The sequence below is a fragment of the Neoarius graeffei genome, chromosome 17, assembly GCF_027579695.1.
Source record: "Neoarius graeffei isolate fNeoGra1 chromosome 17, fNeoGra1.pri, whole genome shotgun sequence".
Lineage (NCBI taxonomy): Eukaryota > Metazoa > Chordata > Actinopteri > Siluriformes > Ariidae > Neoarius > Neoarius graeffei.
The window spans coordinates 38326675-38347293 of record NC_083585.1 but is presented as its reverse complement, the minus strand read 5'-3'; the positions used below and the strand labels follow the sequence as shown (position 1 = coordinate 38347293).

The window sequence follows — 20619 nt, the reverse complement described above, 5'->3', positions numbered from 1 at the left end:
CATGCAGGTTAGGTTAACTGGTGACTCTAAATTGACCGTAGGTGTGAGTGTGAATGGTTGTCTGTGTCTATGTGTCAGCCCTGTGATGACCTGGCGACTTGTCCAGGGTGTACCCCGCCTCTCGCCCATAGTCAGCTGGGATAGGCTCCAGCTTGGCCACGATCCTGCACAGGATAAGCGGTTACGGATAATGGATGGATGGATGTATATGTTTATTACTCAAAATCTTCATATTTGACTATTTATGGATAAAAATTATAAAGGTGTATTCTTTATTTAATCAGAAAATATAATCATTGGCAAATTGCTGCGAATTTTCTCTTCTGTACCAATGACTCGATGAGATGGATCCGATGAAGCAGTTTTAAATGTTCCTGAGCTCTGAAATCAACCATTCTACCATTCATAACAATATTCTTGATTGTTTATGTAATGGGAATGGTAACAGACAGCTGTGGACGTATTCTATTAGTAACAAACCCTCAAGGTAATCCTGTGTGTGTTAGATATACACCAGATGTTACAGTTTTCATTTATGGAACTAGTTTCTCACACACTTTGCTCAATAGGTTTTACATGGTGAGACTATAAACAACAACAACAACAAAAAAGTTGTTTTGAAGTCATTGCTGACAAAGTGAAACGTGTAAACCTGTATGATGTAGCCATTGTTCCTTCTCCCCTGCAGTTTTCTTGACATACACATACCATTGAGGTCAAGGAGATGGCACACATAAAGCCTTTAAGACAACTGAGCATGACGACTGAATGAAACACATGTGGTCCCAGGTCAGCTAAACCACCTACAATGGCAGGAAATGCCAAGGCCAAGACAGCGAGCCAGTGTGCTGTTATTGTGTCTGTAATGCGCTCATTGTGTCTTAGGTAAATTATGTTCCACGTTGTGGGGTGTCTTCCAGTCTCGTATTTAAGAGTTATTCCACGAAATTGAGTCATACATGAGCTGATAGCTGACGAGGCACGTAGCACTGAGTTGGCTGTAAGCCATGTACGACGAGATTGAGTGGAATAACTGTTTTATTCTATCCACGTTCACTGGATTTTGGGAAACAGAGCATTTTTATTTTTAGCAAATTCAATAAATAAAAACTTCATACAAAACATCTGACAAAATCGTTTCCGCTTAGAATGTAAACAAACCGGCGAAATGACTAGCAATTTGTGAAAAATGTGATGATAATTCTGGAAAAATAAAAAAAGGTACGTGTAGCGCTCTTTGAAGTGTGGGTGGAGCACAGAGGACGGCAGGACAACGCTTCAGATGCAAATAGGCTTTTTATTCCCAGACTTTTCAGTATAATAGCCAGTTTTAATCTGCTAGCGAAAAAACACACACACACTGTGTTCTTGTCCCGGGATGAGCGCCCCTCTGCTCTCCCTCTGCCTCCTTAAATAGGGCGCGGTTACTGGGAAAACACACAAAACACAGGTTAATTACCGTCAGGTGTAGTGATTCTGCCACTCACCTTCCCTGGCTCCGCCCTCCTGTCACAGACCAGCGCTTGACCACGCCCCCGCTGCCACAGTACGTTCTTACCATCAAATACTTTTATTCCATACCTTTTTTTTTTGTATTTTTGGGGTTTTGTTTTCGAGTAGAGTTTTTATTTCGTCCTCGGTTGGTTCAGCAACATGCTCCGCCATTTTGTTTTTCTCTACTCACGGTATATGAGCCGATAACCTAGTAGTAGAGTAGCCAATCAGAACGCGTGATTGCTCATATCCAGTCAATGTGGATAGAATAAATTTACATACACTGTCACTTACTTTATTCTTTACACATTTTCTTTTGTCTTTTATTTCATTTTATCCCACAGTGGTGTTGAATTCTCAAATTCTGATAGGTCAGAAAGTGTTGATTCATTTTCTACATCAGCAGCTCTGACAGCTATTAATCAAATCACAGGTTATTATAACTTGGGGGGCGTGGCTTGGCCGCTATGGAGTAGGCGGTGTTTGATGCGAGCTCCCGTTAAGTCTCTATTTTAAGTGGAAAAAAGTAAAGTGTAATCCATCTCATGCAACAGTAAACTGTTTCTAAATTCAATCGGACAGTGTAACAAATCCACAGCGACGTCCAGATGGAAATGAGGTTGAATAAATTCAAGTTCACCGGACCCTCCAACACAAGGCCCAACACCTCCGGGGACCAGAGTACTGCCAAGATCCCAGCTAAAGTAACTCCGCCCCCACCTGCTTCGGGAAAGATGAACACTGAAGGCTTGAAGTCAGAAATCCTTCTCTCTCTAAAAGCGGACATTTCAATGGTGTTGAAGTCAGAACTGAAAAATGCCCTCGCTGACGATTTTGAAATCCTCAAAAACGAGCTGAAGGCGGTGAAAACAGAGATAATAAACAACACCGCGGCGCTGAAGCATGAGATCGACCAGGCCAAAGTTAGCATCAAAGAGGTGGAGGGGGGGCCATCAGCATGGTCGGATGAAGTGGTTACTTTACAAAAAACTGTGAGTGAGATGAAGACAGAAATTGCACAACTGAAAGCCAAGTGTGAGGATATGGAAGGGTGGTCGAGGAGATGCAACATAAGAATCAGTGGTGTACCCGAGACACCCGACTCCAGCACTACAACCTCTGTATCAAAGCTGCTAACTGAGGTGCTACAGTTGGATAAAGAGCCGCTGATCGATCGATCCCACCGGGGCCTAGGGCCGAAGAAGCCGGGCGGAAAACCTCGAGTCATCGTTGCTAAGCTGCATTACTACCAGGATTGTGTCCAGATACTGCGACGCGCTCGCACCCGGGGTCCACTCCGTTTCAACGGGGAACCAATTACCATCTTCCCGGACTACACGGCAGCGGTGGCTAAAGCGCGGCCAGCATTTACAGAGGTGAGGAAGCTACTTCGCGACCAAGAGGGAGTCCGGTACGGGATTCTGTTTCCAGCACGATTCCGAGTCACGTTCAGAGGGGAGGACAGGGAGTTTACTGACCCGGACAAAGCTATGACTTACACTACCGTTCAAAAGTTTGAGGTCACCCAGACAATTTTGTGTTTTCCATGAAAAGTCACACTTTTATTTCCCACCATAAGTTGTAAAATGAATAGAAAATATAGTCAAGACATTTTTCTGGCCATTTTGAGCATTTAATCGACCCCACAAATGTGATGCTCCAGAAACTCAATCTGCTCAAAGGAAGGTCAGTTTTATAGCTTCTCTAAAGAGCTCAACTGTTTTCAGCTGTGCTAACATGATTGTACAAGGGTTTTCTAATCATCCATTAGCCTTCTGAGGCAATGAGCAAACACATTGTACCATTAGAACACTGGAGTGAGAGTTGCTGGAAATGGGCCTCTATACACCTATGGAGATATTGCACCAAAAACCAGACATTTGCAGCTAGAATAGTCATTTACCACATTAGCAATGTATAGAGTGGATTTCTGATTAGTTTAAAGTGATCTTCATTGAAAAGAACAGTGCTTTTCTTTCAAAAATAAGGACATTTCAAAGTGACCCCAAACTTTTGAACTTTTGTATGTCAAGAAAAATATCATCCCACCCACGGAGGCTGGAGAATGTCCGTGAGATTGAATTTCTCGACTGAATATGTATGCCTCTGTTGACCTACGGGTATGTTGACCATGTGTACCACAGTGCCAGATGTCATCAGGTACAAATTTATAACACAGTGTTTGCATTTTCTGCATACTGTTCCGCTTTCTTATTGGTAACGCTGACCAGCTTGAACTGTGTGCTCATAGGCCGACATATTATTTTATGCTCGGCTTAGTGTTACTTCTAGGTTCTGATTTGATGTTCTTACTTATATGATATCAGTAGTTAAAATTAAAGACATGCTATCTCAGTTCCTGATTACTATTATGGGTCAATCTGGTCGGCCATAGTTGGTTATCTGTTGACATTACACTTGATGGCATGCAATGTTAATTAAGGAAGTAAGGCTGTATAACCTTGCTACACCACATGATTAGCCTAATACATCCTCTCCCAAGAATCATAATCTAATGCCGCTTTTCCACTACAAACGCGGCTGAGCCATGCCGTGCTGAGTCGAGCTGAGCGGGGCTGTTGGAGTTGCATTTCGACTACAACCGCGCTGAACCGTGCTGGCTGGAAGTGGGTGGACACATTGGGTGGAGTTAGCGAAAGTGGGTGGACGTCACGTGATGTCGTTAAGCAGCGCAAACAGTGACATCAGTGATCTTTTAAGCGGTAGTCTCACGACCCGGATAGTAAACAATAAACATGGAGGACATGGAGTCGTTAGTGTTGCTGGTCTTGGTGCTGTGGCTTGTTGTCACCGACAACGCCAACAGATACTGGCAAGAGCGTATAGATGAGGCGAGGCGCATAAGGCTTCAGAAATTCTCGTAATTCTCCTTCTTCCAGGTTTACGGTGTTTACAGATCCCAGCGTGCTCGCGGGGCGTGTGTGGGCATGTGAGGACACTCCTCCCCACCAATCAGTGCACAGGGGAGTGCCTGCTCACGCCCCCAGCCTCACTCGGCACGGTTTGGCTCGCTTCAGCCCCACTCCAAAACCGTGCGAGTTTTAGGGGCTAAGCAGGGCTGAAGCGAGCTGAGTCGTGCTGTTTTTTGGTAGTCGAAACGCGAGCCGTGTCGGGCTGAAGTGAGCTGAAGCGAGCTGAAGTGAGCTGAAAAAGGGTAGTGGAAAAGGGCCATAAGTTTACTATGCATAGCTAAAAAATGTACTACTTTGCTTTTTCTTATTTTCTTTACACTACCGTTCAAAAGTTTGGGGTCACTTTGAAATGTCCTTATTTTTGAAAGAAAAGCACTGTTCCTTTCAATAAAGATCACTTTAAACTAATCAGAAATCCACTCTATACATTGCTAATGTGGTAAATGACTATTCTAGCTGCAAACGTCTGGTTTTTGGTGCAATATCTCCATAGGTGTATAGAGGCCCATTTCCAGCAACTCTCACTCCAGTGTTCTAATGGTACAATGTGTTTGCTCATTGCCTCAGAAGGCTAATGGATGATTAGAAAACCCTTGTACAATCATGTTAGCACAGCTGAAAACAGTTGAGCTCTTTAGAGAAGCTATAAAACTGACCTTCCTTTGAGCAGATTGAGTTTCTGGAGCATCACATTTGTGGGGTCGATTAAATGCTCAAAATGGCCAGAAAAATGTCTTGACTATATTTTCTATTCATTTTACAACTTATGGTGGGAAATAAAAGTGTGACTTTTCATGGAAAACACAAAATTGTCTGGGTGACCCCAAACTTTTGAACGGTAGTGTATATGATATCAGTAGTTAAAATTAAAGACATGCTATCTCAGTTCCTGATTACTATTATGGGTCAATCTGGTCGGCCATAGTTGGTTATCTGTTGACATTACACTTGATGGCATGCAATGTTAATTAAGGAAGTAAGGCTGTATAACCTTGCTACACCACATGATTAGCCTAATACATCCTCTCCCAAGAATCATAATCTAAGTTTACTATGCATAGCTAAAAAATGTACTACTTTGCTTTTTCTTATTTTCTTTATGTTTGAGGCTCGACGGGAGCCTGAGCGCTTCGCTTCATAGTTCTCCCAACCATAAGCACTTAATGTGTGGATTTATTTCTGAGGGTTGTTGTAATCACCTTGTACGTGTGGGTGATGGGGGGTGGGTAACTACTGGACCTATGTACGAGCAATCTACTCTGCCAGACTTATTTTTGTTTATGTTTGTTTTTGTGTCCTTGGGTTTCATAATGGTGCTAATTTCTCTGTGTACACTAGATGGCCAATATAAATAACACCAGAGGTTATGATGGTTGCCCTGCTAATTTCATAAGTTGGAACGTTAAATCACTTAATCATCCAGTGAAATTTAAAAAGGTATTCTCACACCTAAAACAGTTCAGAGTAGATATTGCATTCTTACAAGAGACCCATATACGTTCTTGTGATAGATCTCGTCTTGTTAGGGGATGGGCTGGTCAGGTGTATCAGTCCAATTTCTGCTCAAAGGCTCGGGGTGTTGCAATTATGATAAGTAAAAATGTACAGTTCACGGCATCTCATGTGCGGGCTGACTCTGCAGGGCGATATGTGATCGTGGTAGGCAAATTATATTCGCTCCCAGTTATTTTAGCGTGTATTTATGCTCCGAACTGGGATGATCCTCCATTCTTCACGAATTTTTTTTCTCACTTACCAGATATGACTTCACATCGTCTTATACTTGGTGGTGACATTAATTGTGCACTTTCTCCTCTCTTAGATAGGAGTGTTTCTAGGAGGGCATCCCTGTCGAAGTCGGCAAAATCTATTCAGCTCTTTCTGAAGACCTACGGTGTAGCGGATGTGTGGCGGTTTCGCAACCCCACCTCCAGAGCATACTCTTAATACTCCCCGGTTCACAAGACGTATTCACATCTCGATTACCTTTTCCTGGATAAAAGAATTCTGCATCTTACAAAAGAATGTGACTACGGGGCTATGGTCATCTCGGATCATGGCCCCTTAATCATGAAAATGTACATTCCCGACACACGGTCATCATACCGTCCATGGCGGTTTAACCCCTTGCTTCTGTCAGAAGATGGGTTTACTAAGTTCATATCATCTGAAATCAAAATGTTTCTTGACATCAATCAAACCCCAGGGATGTCGTCATCCACTGTATGGGAGTCGCTAAAGGCATATTTAAGGGGCCAAATTATTTCGTACTGTGAAAATAAAAATAGGACTAGCACTGAGCGTACTAAAAAATTAACAGATGAGATATTAGAATTAGACAGGCTGCATCCCCATCAGCAGACATACTCAAAAAACGCTTGTCATTACAGACAGAGTTTGAGCTCCTGTCCACCAGACAGGCTGAATATTTGATTTCCAAATCAAGACATGGTTATTATGAGCATGGGGAAAAGTCCGGCCGAGCACTTGCTCACCAGCTGCGCCAAAGAACTGCTAATCAAACCATCCCTGTAGTTAATAATGAATGTGGTATAAAATGCACTGACAATGAGAAAATCAATTCCTGTTTCAAGAAATTCTACCAATTATTGTAAACTTCAGATGTGCCCACCAATCCCTCTGTCCTAGAGGACTTTTTTAAATCCCTGAAAATGCCTTCTGTAAGTGTAGAACTCTCGGCTGAACTGGAAAGGGATTTCTCAGTTAAGGAGATAGTGCCAGCAATCGGGGCCATGCAAAGTGACAAATCTCCTGGACCAGATGGTTTCCCAACTGAATTTTTCAAAAAGTTTTCCGACCAGTCATTTCCTCTGTTATTGTCAGTGTTTGAAGAATCCTTAGTCACCAATTCCTTGCCCCAAACTATGCGTCAAGCAGTCATCTCTTTATTACTTAAAAAGGATAAAAATCCCTTCAATTGTAGCTCATACCGCCCTGTCTCGCTGCTGAATACAGACGCAAAGATTCTTGCCAAAATTTTGGCGCGTCGTCTTGAAAACATTGTTCCCTCTATTATTTCATCCGACCAGACAGGATTTATAAAAAAAATCGCTATTCATTTTTTAATATCAGGCGTTTATTTAATATCCTTTATTGTCCCACTCCACCCGATCCTGGGAAAATTGAGGTGATGCTCTCACTCGATGCTGAAAAAGCGTTTGATCGGGTGAAGTGGGACTATCTCTTCAAGACTTTGGAAGCGTTTAATTTCGGCCCTAAATTCATCTCCTGGATTAGAATCCTATACACACTCCCGATGGCTGCAGTTCACACCAATAATAATTTATTCACCTATTTTGAGCTGAAGCGGGGTACGAGACAGGGGTGTCCTCTGTCACCACTTTTGTTTGCTGTTGCACTTGAGCCACTTGCATTAGCCCTGAGGCAGTGCTCCACCATCAAGGGGATACACCGGGCAGGTTTGGAGCATAAAGTCTCACTCTGTGCCGATGACATGTTATTATTTATATCGGACCCCCTCTCAAGCCTTCCTGAATTATCGACTTTACTCACAAAGTTCGGAAGATCATCTGGCTATAAAGTCAACTTTGAGAAAAGCGAACTTATGCCTATCTCTTCTGTAGATAGATCATACTTTGGGATGACCCCTTTTAAATTTAGTCCTAACAAAATAAAATATTTAGGTATTTGGGTCACACGTAATCACAAAGATCTCTATAAGGCTAATTATCATCCCCTCTTAATTAATCTTAAACAAGACCTGGAGCGTTGGGACCCTCTCCCTCTCTCCTTAGGGGGGAGGATTAATACGATTAAGATGAACGTTCTCCCTAAGTTTTTATATTTATTTCAATGTCTCCCGATTTTTCTAACAAAATCTTTTTTCACCAATTTAAACAGTCAGATTTCATCATTTATTTGACATAAAAAGCAGCCCAGAATTAATAAGACTATATTACAGAGGCCTCGCACGATGGGTGGTATGGCACTTCCAAATTTTATGTATTACCACTGGGCTGCCAATATAAGAGCTTTGCTGTATTGGTTGAGAGATGATGGCTCGGATGTTAATAGTACTGAATGGACAGGGTTGGAGAGAGCATCCATCAGATCTTCCTCCCCGGCAGCTCTATTATGTTCCAAATTACCTTTGGAACAGCCTATCTCAGCCTTCACTATTAATCCAGTTGTTATCCATTCAATTAAAACCTGGAACCAGTTTAGAAGGACCTTTAATCTTACTGATCTTTCACTTGTTACATCATTGATAAAGATGTTCATACATGTCAACCTTTGGTCAATCAAACCTGTATTACCAACCTCCAAAATCCGTATTTCCCTTATAAAATCCTTATAAGATGCAAATTAAAATAATTTACCAAAAATTTGAATGATAATTAACAATGATATATCCAAGTTACTTTTTATTCAATATTAATAACAATAAACCTTCAGAATGAATACAAAGCTCCAATGTTTGACAAAAACACAAAGTGTCACTCTAATGTTCTGAATTGTACTCCATGACAGCTTTTTCTAGCAGTCTGCACCAATACCTCACGAGGCTGCATGTCACAGCAAGTGTCTGTGTTGATCTTGCCGGAGTGCCCATTCAGAATCTTTTCAGTCGCTAGTGAAAGTCGCTCAGGTGGAAATACGCTTTTCAAACAAAATGTTACTTCCTGGTTGGCGGGATTCTCGCAATGCGGTGTGCGCATGATCAAAAGTGGAACGAAGTCTCACTACCACAAGATAACGCGCGATTTCATAAGACTCTTTACTGGCTGTGTGTGCTTTCTGTGGTGTACAGTACGTTTGTAAATGTTATGCGCTCTTTTATCATCGTGGGAATTGATTATAGCTCTAAATAAATATTGAAGTTTTTTTAAAGAATCCGTATAACTTTATTTGTACGCCCGTATACTACGTTTATTGAATCAAATCCGTATAAAATACGGACATTCCGTATAGGTTGACATGTATGTATGTTTGTTCCGTCAATGATGGATGAAGTTTTTAATGTCTGGACGGGAAGTGGAATAGGTACACTATCTGACCTCTACATGGAAAATAAGTTTGCCCCATTTGTACAGTTACAACAGAAATATGGTCTTCACAAATCTCACTTCTACAGGTATTTGCAGCTTAGAGGTTTTGTGGCTTCCAACTCCGACTGTTTCGCACTGAGCCCTCCTGAATCTCTGCTTGAAACAATTTTAAAATGTAAAGTTGACATGAAAAAAATAATAGGCAGAATTTATACATTACTCAATACACATAACAGGAACAATCTGGATAGCCTTAGGATAAAGTGGGAATCTGACCTAGATGAAACAATTTCAGAGGAAATATGGCAAAAATTATTCAGCGAATTTATTCTTCCTCTATATGCCTCAGACACACTGTGGTTCAATTCAAGATAGTCCACCGTCTTCATTGGACCAAAGAGAGATTGTCTAGGATTAAGACGGATATCGACCCTACATGTGATCGATGCAGACAGGCTCCTGCCACATTACTGCACATGTTTTGGTCGTGCCCTATGCTATACAGTTTTTGGCATTCTATCTTTGAGGCATTCTCCAGAATATGTGGGAAAACTGTGTACCCATCCCCTCTGATTTCACTATTCGGTGTGGCCCCAGTGGCACGGTGCCTCTTTTTCTGGGAACCACCTAGCCATGATGGCCTTCTGCTCTTTGTTGGCCAGGAGACTTATCCTGTTTAAATGGAAAGATGCTTTCCCCCCAACATATGACCAGTGGATTAGGGAGGTCATGAGTCATGTTCATTTAGAAAAAATTAGATATATGGTAAGAGGGACCACCAGGAAATTCTGTCATTTGGCAGCCATTTATTTCCTTTGTTGAAGGCACGGCAGCTGTTAACATATCTATGTAACCCAAATGTATATTTGTACCCGTTTTTTTTTTTTTTACTCCACTCTGTCCGTTATGGTCTTCTTTTTTTTTTTTTTTAATTTATTTACCTATTTTGTGTATGTGTCGATGTCTGGATGTATTAAAATTTGCTTGGGGTCCAGTACATGTGGGTGGGGGGCATTGGGAGGTTTGTTTGTATGGACAGGAACTCGATTTGATTGTCTCATGTGTGAATTGTATTTTTTTGTTTGTTTGTTTGTTTGTTATATTTGAAAAATAAAAAAAGACCTTGATAAAAAAAAAGGTTATTATAACTTGTTCTGATGTGTTATTTCTATAGTGTAGTAAGGATGTAAGGATGCCCCACAAAATCTGAGCCCAATAAATGGATAGACAATTTAAAAACATGTTCTTATAGCAGAGACAAATGTATAATCGTTGGCATGATTTCTGTAGAGACGCTGACTTAATATTTAATATAAAAAGAGTCTCCAGTGTCAGCGCTCTGTAACAATCAGCAGTAAAGCTTTAAGTACATTTTTCACCAAAGTCTTCAGTTTTCTGTTTTTTCAATAATGACAACATAAAAATAAATGTCAAAGTGCTGCTTTTTTCCTTCATCATGTTAACTTCAAGAGACTGGTGAGAGAATGACCAGCTGTTATAACGCAAGTGATAACAAGAACTAAAACTTGTTTCATAGCTATTCCAGAACATTAAATGTAACTATACATGGATAAAATATATGACATCATACATGTACCTGCAAATCAGCTGCTGTGCTAAAAGTAGGGGTGGGCAAAAATATCGATACGGCGATATATCGCGATATTTTGTCTTCCGATTCAATATCGATACTCAAAATTTGAATATCGATATTTTTTCAAATAATAAATCATGTTTCAGATGGGTTGTAAATCCAGTACGACTTCCGCACCTCCGCTCCGCAAGGTGTCGCTGTGCCGCTACCTCACTGCAAGGCACTCTTCGTCTTCTCTTTTTTTCCCGGTGGTTGCAGTGAGGAAAAAAAAACAAGCAAGCATGGCTGTTAATGTAAACCTAGAGACGCCGCCGAACTTTAAGGCAGATGTTTGGAGGCACTTTGGATTCCAAAGGAAAGGAGAAAAAAAAAAACAGTGAGCTGGACAAAGAGTACGCACTTTGCAAAACCTGTTTCGCTCCAATTAGATATTCAGGTAACACAACAAACTTGCGAACTTACTTAGCACGACACCACCCCGACATATTAGCTCAGCCGGAGCCGCCGAAACCCGACCCGAAGCAAACTACACTGGACAGCGCCAAAGTCCTCCCGTCTACTTCAGTGATGTGTGACTTACTGTAACTGTGAACTTAATTTTGTCATTTAAGGCCAAAGGCAAGAAGCTGCACTTTATTTTGCATTTTCAATTTTAGTGTGTGTGAGACACTGCATTTTATTTTGAGTATTTACTCAAAGTTCAGAAGAAACGTGATTCACTGAGGTTTCAATTCAGTTTCAGTGTGTGGACACTGACCCACACTGCACTTTGTTTCATAATTGTGCTCAGGGAGACTAAGATGCACACTGCACTTTTCAATGTGTTCCAGACAGTGTGTTGTTCCTGCAAATATGTTGTAACTTGCGCTTGTATAGTTACAATAAAATGGCATGGATAATTAGAATTACATTGTTTTGACTCAGTTTGTCCCATGAATTATCACTATCATCTGATGTACATACAACTCGGATTTTAAGATGCATAATGCGTTTACATTTTTCAGTGAACTATGTAGAATATCGCAATATATCGCAGTATCGTATCGTGACTCAAGTATCGTGATGCGTATCGTATCGTGACTCAAGTATCGTGATGCGTATCGTATCGTGAGGTCCTTGGCAATACCCACCCCTAGCTAAAAGAGGAATAAAACACTTTGGGACATGATGTCATTGTGATAATAAGAAGCCAAGAAGCCTTTGTCACACATACACTCAAGTACAGACTTTTATTTGTCACAAATAAAAGCTTTATTTGTCATACCCAGAGCAGTGGGCAGCTATGCTACAGCGCCCGGCGAGCAGTTGGGGGTTAGGTCCCCATGCTCAAGGGCACTTCAGCCCAACCTTAGGCCATGGCTGCCTCATGTTACCCTAACAGCATGTCTTTGGACTGGGGGAAACCGGAGGAAACCCACACACACACGGGGAGAACATGCAAACTCCACACAGAAAAGCCCCCGTCGGCTGCTGCGCTCAAACCCAGAACCTTCTCGCTGTGAGGCAATAGCGCTAACCAACAGCAATTCTGTTTTGCATCGCACCAGCTTATTGTTGATTATTTCTCTAAAACAGCACACCCTGTGTTTTATTCCACATTCATTATATTGCTTCAAAAACAAAATTACTCAACTGGTTGCACTGAATTTCAACATGGTCCGTTACGATTTATAAGGCATGCCTTGACATCCTTATGGTTTGTTTAAAGAAGTGTCAAGCTTCCACGTGCCCTCTTCCATATGCCTCTGGATCCAGCACACTTATAGCAGCCAAATAACCAGAGCTCCAAACATCCGCTAACCTTTATCTCAACATATCCCTGAATCCCTGTAGTCAACAACTCCCTCCCAATGTGGGATGTTTACTTTTCCCACTAAGGTCACTTAACCCAGCTGGTAGTGCCAGGGACGAGAGAATGTGTGGAATTTACAGTTAGAGCCAAGATTCTTTAAGGCTACACAGTACAATGCACAACCTTCCACGTCAGCACAGTTGAAGAAAGTCGGAGTTCATCTCAGGTTTTCCACATCTGCAGAAGACAGAACCAAACCGTAGTGCCACTCATCTTTGGACAGAAAATACAGTACGGCCAATGGAAATCAGAGATTTGAAAATGCTAGATGTTATATATGGAGCACCGAATTATGGGAATTATGGGATGCATCTGTGCCAGCAGTCTTTGATAAACAACTAGAAGCTATGATCATGACACACTTTATTTCCATTTTGCTTTTAAAAAACTATTTGAATACCCTGAATGTTACAAAACAAAGGGCTGAATATTAATGTGCCAAGTTTATTCAAAGTGCTAGATGAACTTGTTTGCTTTTGAAAAGATATCATGTGTAACCGGGATACCCAAGATGACTCACTGTTCAGTTGGTGAACCATTTTTGTATCACTTTTCATGAAATCACACAACACTACACTTTTAAAATGCACTCTTTTGAAAAAAGTCAATAAAGTTAAAGGTTATACACCAACCACGATTTGAGAAATGTAAAGAGTTGTTTAAAGATATAAAAATACTGTAATTCCAGCGTTATGGACGTGACACTTGAACTCAAAATGGCAACAAATGACCCAGTGCATGTTTTATTGTCTCCCAGTATTTAAACAGGTGTTGCATATTTTAAGGCTGTACCATACTGGAGAAGTGATAGAACAAGAACAATTCCCATAGTACATCTAGGGCATGCCAGAAAATGCCAATAAAAGATGCGTTATGGATGTGACAGAAAAAGTATCACTTTTCTTGGGTGACTGTACATTTTTATCAAACTCTGTGAAATTGTAAACCTAATGTCGAAATGGAGATATCCATTTGATAGAGGGGTCCAAGGTGAATATTAAAAAAATCTTTGTTTAAAATATTTTGTATTTCATGCAGAGTTTCGGAAGGAAAAGTCAGCGTTATGGATGCGACGAAATTCCGTTATGGATGTGACGCGTCTGAAATAGACATGGCATATGTTTAGAAAATCAGCAATTTAACCACCATAACCCTTTGAAAAACTCTCTAAATATCAGCTAAAACTATCAAAGTTCTTAAATAATATTTAGGATGGCTATTGTTTTGCTGTTTTGTGGATTTTAGCATACATTTCTGTGGCTTGTGGCAATAATATAGAATTGTACATGATCAAGTTGATTTTAGCTTGGGTTTTACATTATAAGAAAGAAAGACTGACAGTGACATATTAGGTTGGTTACAAATTGGTTCAACTTATTCACATCTGTAAAATACAGGCCTAGGTGAGATCTCTGGGACTGGTTTTGATGTATTACATGTTGCTTTATTTTTGCATGGTGAGGTTGACATTTACATGGAATTGCCCACATACCTTATAATCTCAAGATCTTGAGTCGTTGTCGATAAAATATCTATTGAGCTGATGGTTTACTCATTGCAAAACCAAGTACGTTCAGATGTCACACTTTAACATCAGTCTCAAAGGACAATGTGACATCAATAACATTATTAGGTGTAAATGATCACAGTTAAGGGCGGCACGGTGGTGTAGTGGTTAGTGCTGTCGCCTCACAGCAAGAAGGTCCCGAGTTTGAGCCCAGCGGCCGGCGAGGGCCTTTCTGTGCGGAGTTTGCATGTTCTCCCCGTGTCTGCGTGGGTTTCCTCCGGGTGCTCCGGTTTCCTCCACAGTCCAAAGACATGCAGGTTAGGCTAATTGGTGGCTCTAAATTAACTGTAGATGTGAGTGTGAATGGTTGTTTGTCGTTGTGTCGGCCCTGCGATGACCTGGCGTCTTGTCCAGGGTGTACCCTGCCTCTCGCCCATAGTCAGCTGGGATAGGCTCCAGCTTGCCTGCGACCCTGTAGAACAGGATAAGTGTCTACAGATAATGGATGGATGGATGGATGGATGGATGGATGGATGATCACAGTTAACTGAAGCTGTTTTCAGAAATGTTCGTTGGTTGACGTCATGAGCAAGTAGATTAAAACAAACAAAACAACAGAGCATCAACCAGATATAATGATTCAGTGGATGATGATCACGCTATCATCTGCAGGCTACAAACGCATCAAACTGTGAGTCACGCCACCATTATCTATATCCTTTATACACTATAAAGGTCCTAAAAACAGCCCCACAGCAACATAAGAGAATCAATTCTCAAACCAACATGCTTTAATGCATTATATGGCTGAGTTGGGCAGCACGGTGGTGTCGTGGTTAGCACAGTCGCCTCACAGCAAGAAGGTTCTGGGTTAGAACCCAGCGGCCGGCGAGGGCCTTTCTGTGCGGAGTTTGCATGTTCTCCCCGTGTCTGCATGGGTTTCCTCCGGGTGCTCTGGTTTCCCCCACAGTCCAAAGACATGCGGTTAGGTTAATATGGGACGGCCTTGGGCTGAGGTGCCCTTGAGCCAGGGCTCTACAGTGCGCACATTTCACTCGCATTTGCGAGCGAATTTTTCGGCATGCGAACGACGAAAAAAAACACGCGCATTCGTGCGAGGGCTTCTTGCGGCCGACAATTTAGGAAAGCGCTGAGCACATCACGACGAGTTTAACATTGTAAAATGTATCAAACGTTAAACTGCAAAGTATGTAAATCCAGCGCTGGATAGCCTACCTACTATAGTGTAACGAGTAACGGCCTGTATTGTTGTAAGTGTGTGTGTTCAGTGTTGTGTACGTGCGTGTGTGTGTTCTGCCTGCGCCTATCTCCCTGTCTGTAGTTGCATGCATTGCCTCTGTCTTGCACTGCGGTGGTTCCCATGGTAGCCGGGGGGGGGGGGGGGGGACATGAGATTTCAGCGCTGCAATAAACCTTTAAAATGAAAACCTACTTGTGCCCCCATTTTTTCCCCTGTGCTCCTAAAATTTTTAACTTAGGAGCACGTGTGCTCCTGAAAAAAATGTTAGTGTAGAGCCCTGCCTTGAGCGAGGCACCGAACTCCCAACTGCTCCCCAGGCGCTGTTAGCATGGCTGCCCACTGCTCTGGGTGTGTGTGTGTGTGTGCTCATTGCTCACGTGTGTGTGTGCATGTGTGTGTTCACTGCTTCAGATGGCAAGGCAAGTTTATTTATATAGCACATTTCATACACAATGGCAGTTCAATGTGCTTTACAGAAGTAAAAACAAAAACAGTAAACAATAGAGAAATAAAATTACATAAAATAATTTTATTTTTATTCTAAAACAATTAAAAGAATTAAAAGAAAATATAAGAATTAAACAATAGTAGAAATAAAATAATAAAATGAAGTAGAAGTTCAAATAGGAGGAGAAAAAAAAGAAACCAGCAGAATAGAATAAAGAATAAAATAGAATAAAGTTAAAATTAAAGTAAATTTAAAACATGCAGAGATTTTTTAGGGATTCATCAGATCATTCAACTGAGAGATAACCGAGAGCTGGTTCGGACCGAGCTGAGAAATATATTCGCTATGCAGAGAATAACGGCGTTTTTTAAAAGCAATGATGGTGGAAACAAGAATAAAAGAACGGACAAGGAAGAAAGTGTAGTGAAGAAAGCTAGAACGATGGGAGAAGGTGCGGGAAAATTGTATAATGAGATGGAAAGCACACACCCCAGTGCAAACATTTAGATGGGAACATACAACACAGCAGAAAAACAAATAATATACAGTATATACAAATGGTGCATGTCACAACACAGCAGAAAAACAAAGAATATATATACAACTGGGCGTGTTGAGTTGCAGATGTTAATTGCACATTAGTTATAGAAACTCAGTTCAGCTACAAAACTCAGGATATTGCACTGTATTTGGTATTGCATTGTATTGGGTATGGATGTAAAAGTGTAGAAATATAAATATAAAATATACAAAAGCTATAAAAACTAAAAAGTTGCTCTGTGAGGTTGCACTGTAATAAGTATTGCACTGTATCAGGTAAGTGTGAGAATATTGTCCTTTTAGGTCCTTGTTGGTGCATTGTTGCACCTGCCAGAAGTGGCATCAGTCAGTGCATGTAATTAGCCTTTTTCACATTACGTCACTTGCAGAAGAACCTCACATCCGTTTTCAGCCTTTTGAATGGAAGAAGAGGCGGCATGCTAATCTGCTGGCTAACAAGTAGCAACCATAGAAAGTCAGTAAACTTCCTTTCCAAAACAAGGCAGATAGGTGACTGGAATGGTCGCTAACAATACGTAATGATAAACAACAATGCGCAATATTATCAATCTTATCTGTGAATGACACAGTTTTGTTAACATATGTTGCCGCCGTATACCTCTTCTTCCATTCAAAAACAGATATGAGTTCCCCTGCAAGTGACGTAATGTGAAAAAGGCTAGTTGTTCAAGGTGGTTATGGCCTGTGGGAAAAAACTGTTTTTGAGTCTGTTGGTCCTTGCTTTGATGCACCTGTAACGCCTGCCTGAGGGCAGCAAGTCAAAGAACTCAGAGCCAGGATGGGAGCTGTCCTTGATGATGATGTTAGCTCTGCTGAGCTCTGCTCTCTGTTTAGCTACTGTTTGTTCATTCATTCAGTTGTTCGTTATTCATTTGTTTGTTCATTCATTCATTCGTTCATTCATTCATTCTCAATTGAATTTTGAGTTTTATGTGTTGGTGTGTCTAAGGTTTGCGCTGCAATAAACCTTTAAAATGAAAACCTACTTGTGCCCCCATTTTTTTCCCTGTGCTCCTAAAATTTTTAACTTAGGAGCACGTGTGCTCCTGAAAAAAAAAGTTAGTGTAGAGCCCTGCCTTGAGCGAGGCACCTAACTCCCAACTGCTCCCCAGGCGCTGTTAGCATGGCTGCCCACTGCTCTGGGTGTGTGTGTGTGTGTGTGCTCATTGCTCACGTGTGTGTGTGCATGTGTGTGTTCACTGCTTCAGATGGCAAGGCAAGTTTATTTATATAGCACATTTCATACACAATGGCAGTTCAATGTGCTTTACAGAAGTAAAAACAAAAACAGTAAACAATAGAGAAATAAAATTACATAAAATAATTTTATTTTTAGGGCGGCACGGTGGTGTAGCGGTTAGCGCTGTCGCCTCACAGCAAGAAGGTCCTGGGTTCGAGCCCCGGGGCCGGCGAGGGCCTTTCTGTGCGGAGTTTGCATGTTCTCCCCGTGTCCGCGTGGGTTTCCTCCGGGTGCTCCGGTTTCCCCCACAGTCCAAAGACATGCAGGTTAGGTTAACTGGTGACTCTAAATTGACTGTAGGTGTGAATGTGAGTGTGAATGGTTGTCTGTGTCTATGTGTCAGCCCTGTGATGACCTGGCGACTTGTCCAGGGTGTACCCCGCCTTTCGCCCATAGTCAGCTGGGATAGGCTCCAGCTTGCCTGCGACCCTGTAGAAGGATAAAGCGGCTAGAGATAATGAGATGAATTTTATTTTTATTCTAAAACAATTAAAAGAATTAAAAGAAAATATATTGAATTAAACAATAGTAGAAATAAAATAATAAAATGAAGTAGAAGTTCAAATAGGAGGAGAAAAAAAGAAACCAGCAGAATAGAATAAAGAATAAAATAGAATAAAGTTAAAATTAAAGTAAATTTAAAACATGCAGAGAAAGTAAAGATTATAAAAAATGTAAAGAAGACAATATTAATTATTTAACAGAAAGCATCTGAAAACAGCTTGGTCTTTAACCTAGATTTGAAGCTGCCAACAGCAGGAGCATTTTTAATGTCCTCTGGCAGTTGGTTCCATAGCTGTACTGCATAGTAGCTAAAAGCTGCTTCACCATACTTTGTTTTAATAACTGGTTTTAATAGTAAATTTTTCTGTTTTGATCTGGTAGATCTGATTGGGTTAGGCCGCTGCAACATATCAGAGAGGTAATTGGGCCCTGTACCATTTAGAGATTTGTATACCAGCAGCAATACTTTAAAGTCAATTCTGTAGCTTACTGGAAGCCAGTGAAGGGACCTTAGAATTGGAGTAATGTGCTCTGTTCTTTTTGTTCGTGTGAGAAAAAAATGATGTGCGAGTTGGGTTAAATGCAGAGAGGAAATTTCACAAGTGTGTGATGAATAAAGTCATGCTTTCTTTCTTTCTTTCTTTCTTCTCCCACTGCATATGCACAGTGGTTATACATGGAAGAACACAGTTTTAAATGCTCGTAATATTATTAGTACATGAATCCTGGTTAAAAAACAAACAAACCCAAAACATTAATACACTCTCAGAAAACAAATTACATTATTGTACCGGCGGCACGGTGGTGTAGTGGTTAGCGCTGTCGCCTCACAGCAAGAAGGTCCTGGGTTCGAGCCCCGGGGCCGGCGAGGGCCTTTCTGTGCGGAGTTTGCATGTTCTCCCCGTGTCCGCGTGGGTTTCCTCCGGGTGCTCCGGTTTCCCCCACAGTCCAAAGACATGCAGGTTAGGTTAACTGGTGACTCTAAATTGACCGTAGGTGTGAATGTGAGTGTGAATGGTTGTCTGTGTCTATGTGTCAGCCCTGTGATGACCTGGTGACTTGTCCAGGGTGTACCCCGCCTTTCGCCCATAGTCAGCTGGGATAGGCTCCAGCTTGCCTGTGACCCTGTAGAAGGATAAAGCGGCTAGAGATAATGAGATGAGATGAGATTATTGTACCTTTAGGGGTACAACAGCTTGTCAATGGGGCAGTACCCTCGAAGGTACTTCCATCCATCCATTATCCATAACGGCTTATCCTGTGCAGGAGCCTATCCCAGCTGACTATGGGCGAGAGGTGGGGTACACCCTGAACAAGTCACCAGGTCATCACAGGACTGACACATAGGCCCTGTCCACACGGCAACGGATTCAGGTGAATCTGATAAAATTTATCGTTTCGGCCTGGCGTCCACACGGCACCGGCGTTTTGGGTGCCCCAAAACGATATTTTTTGAGAACGGGTTCCAGAGTGGAAAAACCTGCCAACGGCGCTGCTGCAAAGTCGTCTGGATGAGTAGAACGGATTTGTTTACGATGACGGCACAACCACATGACTAGAACAAGCAGCACTCTTGCGCGCATCATCTGTCACTTCTTTTCACTGCTTTTTTTAATGTACCAATCACTTTTGTATATAGTATTCTTTAGTGTGGATTTAGTAAACTGTATGGGTGTTGTACATAGACAAGTGACTCAAACCATTTCTTGCCTGCTTTCTATTGGATAAGAATCTTTTGAAATTGTTTACACATTAACCTGACTGACCTGCCAGACAGACAATTTACACCTGCTTTGATGAACAGAAAGTACAGCCTTCCATACAAAGCAACAGTTACCTGACTATAATGGAGGCAGAGGGGAAAAGGGTCAGAAGACCCTTCAACAGACTGTTTTGTATGAACCACTGCATTGCATTCACTTTTGCATACAGCTTTTCTTTTAAATAAACAAGTAACTGAACCATGTCTTGAATTTCTTTTTATTGGATAAGACTGCTTTTCAAAATGTTCACACACAATATAAAAAGTTATATAAATTATATAAAAATGCTTTTCAAAATGTTCACACACAATAAGAAAATTAAGTTATATAAAACTATGCACACTAATAAAACTAATTTGTACACACAGAAGGCACGATTTCCTCGCGTAGTCGCAGCCATCTTCTTCTTCTTGTTGTTGTGTGCTTGTTCCT

The 20619-nt window shown here is 41.4% G+C and overlaps 1 protein-coding gene across 2 annotated transcripts in view; it reads right to left on the bottom strand.

The window, feature by feature from the left end:
* Window positions 1-20619, bottom strand: part of rcbtb2 (regulator of chromosome condensation (RCC1) and BTB (POZ) domain containing protein 2) — a 134670-nt gene that overhangs the window by 64795 nt on the left and 49256 nt on the right. Inside the window, exon 12 of one of the 2 annotated variants that reach the window (XM_060944168.1) lies at window positions 1321-1427. The exons of the other annotated variant lie outside the window; for it this stretch is intronic. Within the exon in view, the coding sequence (XP_060800151.1) occupies window positions 1425-1427 (3 nt within the window). The 3' untranslated portion in view covers window positions 1321-1424. Of the gene's footprint in view, window positions 1-1320; window positions 1428-20619 lie in introns of those variants that run through there. 2 annotated transcript variants of the gene reach the window in all.